We start from the raw sequence: 2500 nt of genomic DNA, 5'->3' as shown, positions 1-2500 counted from the left end.
TCAATTTGTTTATTTACCTTTTTATCGAACTGTATTTATTATGGAATTTACGTAGCTAGAGATATCTAACTAGAGATTAATCTACACCAATTGCCTTTATTAAGAAAAAAAATAGTGTTCTATTTAAGGCAGATGATAGGGTCTCTCATGCTAGCACTTAGTACCAAGACTTTATGTACAAAGACAAAAATATAATCTTAAATATTCTGTTCTGTTCTTTGAGCCTCCTCTTTTCAATCTACTGTTGGACCTAATCCTCCCCCTGACCTTTCTTTTCTGTTATTTGAGCCTCCTGTTGGACCCAATCCTCCCCCTGACCTTTCTTTTCTGTTATTTGAGCCTCCTGTTGGACCTAATCCTCTCCCTGACCTTTCTATTCTGTTATTTGAGCCTCCTGTTGGACCTAATTAATCCTCCCCCTGACCTTCCTATTCTGTTATTTGAGCCTCCTGTTGGACCTAATCCTCCCCCTGACCTTTCATTTCTGTTATTTGAGCCTCCTGTTGGACCTAATCCTCCCCTGACCTTTCTATTCTGTTATTTGAGCCTCCTGTTGGACCTAATCCTCCCCCTGACCTTTCTATTCTGTTATTTGAGCCTCCTGTTGGACCTAATCCTCTCCCTGACCTCTCTATTCTGTTATTTGAGCCTCCTGTTGGACCTAATCCTCCCCCTGACCTCTCTATTCTGTTATTTGAGCCTCCTGTTGGACCTAATCCTCCCCCTGACCTTTCTATTCTGTTATTTGAGCCTCCTGTTGGACCTAATCCTCCCCCTGACCTTTCTATTCTGTTATTTGAGCCTCCTGTTGGACCTAATCCTCCCCCTGACCTTTCTATTCTGTTATTTGAGCCTCCTGTTGGACCTAATCCTCCCCCTGACCTTTCTTTTCTGTTATTTGAGCCTCCTGTTGGACCCAATCCTCCCCCTGACCTCTCTATTCTGTTATCTGAGCCTCCTGTTGGACCCAATGCTCCCCCTGACCGTTCTATTCTGTTATTTGAGCCTCCTGTTGGACCTGATCCTCTCCCTGACCTTTCTATTCTGTTATTTGAGCCTCCTGTTGGACCTAATCCTCCCCCTGACCTTTCTATTCTGTTATTTGAGCCTCCTGTTGGACCTAATCCTCCCCTTGCTTTCTATTCTTTTATTTGAGCCTCCTGTTGGACCTAATCCTCTCCCTGACCTTTGTATTCTGTTATCTGAGCCTCCTGTTGGACCTAATCCTCTCCCTGACCTCTCTATTCTGTTATTTGAGCCTCCTGTTGGACCTAATCCTCCTCCTGACCTTTCTTTTATGTTATTTGAGGCTCCTGTTGGACCTAATCCTCCCCTGACCTTTCTATTCTGTTATTTGAGCCTCCTGTTGGACCTAATCCTCCCCCTGACCGTTCTATTCTGTTATTTGAGCCTCCTGTTGGACCTAATCCTCTCCCTGACCTTTCTATTCTGTTATTTGAGCCTCCTGTTGGACCTAATCCTCCCCCTGAGCCTCCTGTTGGACCTAATCCTCCCCCTGACCTCTCTATTCTGTTATTTGAGCCTCCTGTTGGACCTAATCCTCTCCCTGACCTTTCTATTCTGTTATTTGAGCCTCCTGTTGGACCTAATCCTCCCCCTGACCTCTCTATTCTGTTATTTGAGCCTCCTGTTGGACCTAATCCTCCCCCTGCTTTCTATTCTGTTATTTGAGCCTCCTGTTGGACCTAATCCTCCCCCTGACCTTTCTTTTCTGTTATTTGAGCCTCCTGTTGGACCTATTCCTCCCCCTAACCTTTCTATTCTGTTATTTGAGCCTCCTGTTGGACCTAATCCTCCTTCTGACCTCTCTATTCTGTTATTTGAGCCTCCTGTTGGACCTAATCCTCCCCCTGACCTTTCTCTTCTGTTATTTGAGCCTCCTGTTGGACCTAATCCTCCCACTGACCTTTCTTTTCTGTTATCTGAGCCTCCTGTTGGACCTAATCCTCCCCCTGACCTTCCTATTCTGTTATTTGAGCCTCCTGTTGGACCTAATCCTCCCCCTGCTTTCTATTCTGTTATTTGAGCCTCCTGTTGGACCTAATCCTCCCCCTGACCTTCTCCTCGTCGTTCTGTCTCCAGTCAACAGGAACCGCCTTAATGTTGCTTCATGAGACGTGTTTGTGTTTATGTTTATGTTTATCTTTGTGTTTATGCTTATGTTTAGAATATAATTGGCATAATTGTACGCAGAGAGACACGGGTATACGCGCGCATATAAGTGATGATGATATTTACAAAATTTGTATTTTTGATAATGATAGTGTTAATTATTATGGCAATGATACTGATAGAGGTAATGATTATAAGTATGATCATTATTATTGTTTTTTGTCATTTCAGTCGTAATTATCATTCTCATAATGATAATGATGATTATGATGATGTTGATGATGTTGATGATAATGATAATGTTAATGATAATGATGATGATGATGATAATGATGATACTGTTGACAATTAAAATGATAACGTGATA

The 2500-nt window shown here is 42.8% G+C and overlaps 1 protein-coding gene across 1 annotated transcript in view; it reads right to left on the bottom strand.

Moving 5' to 3' along the window:
• Window positions 1–509: 509 nt before the first annotated feature.
• The window catches only part of LOC138860828 (uncharacterized PE-PGRS family protein PE_PGRS46-like), a 50702-nt gene continuing 48711 nt past the window's right edge, over window positions 510–2500 (bottom strand). The window contains exons 2-4 of the mRNA XM_070119175.1: window positions 1775–1987; window positions 1339–1632; window positions 510–1095 (exon numbers count right to left, since the gene is read on the bottom strand). Of these exons, the coding sequence (XP_069975276.1) occupies window positions 510–1095; window positions 1339–1632; window positions 1775–1987 (1093 nt within the window). The remainder of the gene's footprint in view (window positions 1096–1338; window positions 1633–1774; window positions 1988–2500) is intronic.

This window comes from Penaeus vannamei, chromosome 43 (assembly GCF_042767895.1).
Source record: "Penaeus vannamei isolate JL-2024 chromosome 43, ASM4276789v1, whole genome shotgun sequence".
Taxonomy (NCBI): domain Eukaryota; kingdom Metazoa; phylum Arthropoda; class Malacostraca; order Decapoda; family Penaeidae; genus Penaeus; species Penaeus vannamei.
The sequence above is the reverse complement of the archived record's forward strand: the minus strand, read 5'-3'. Positions and strand labels throughout refer to the sequence as shown.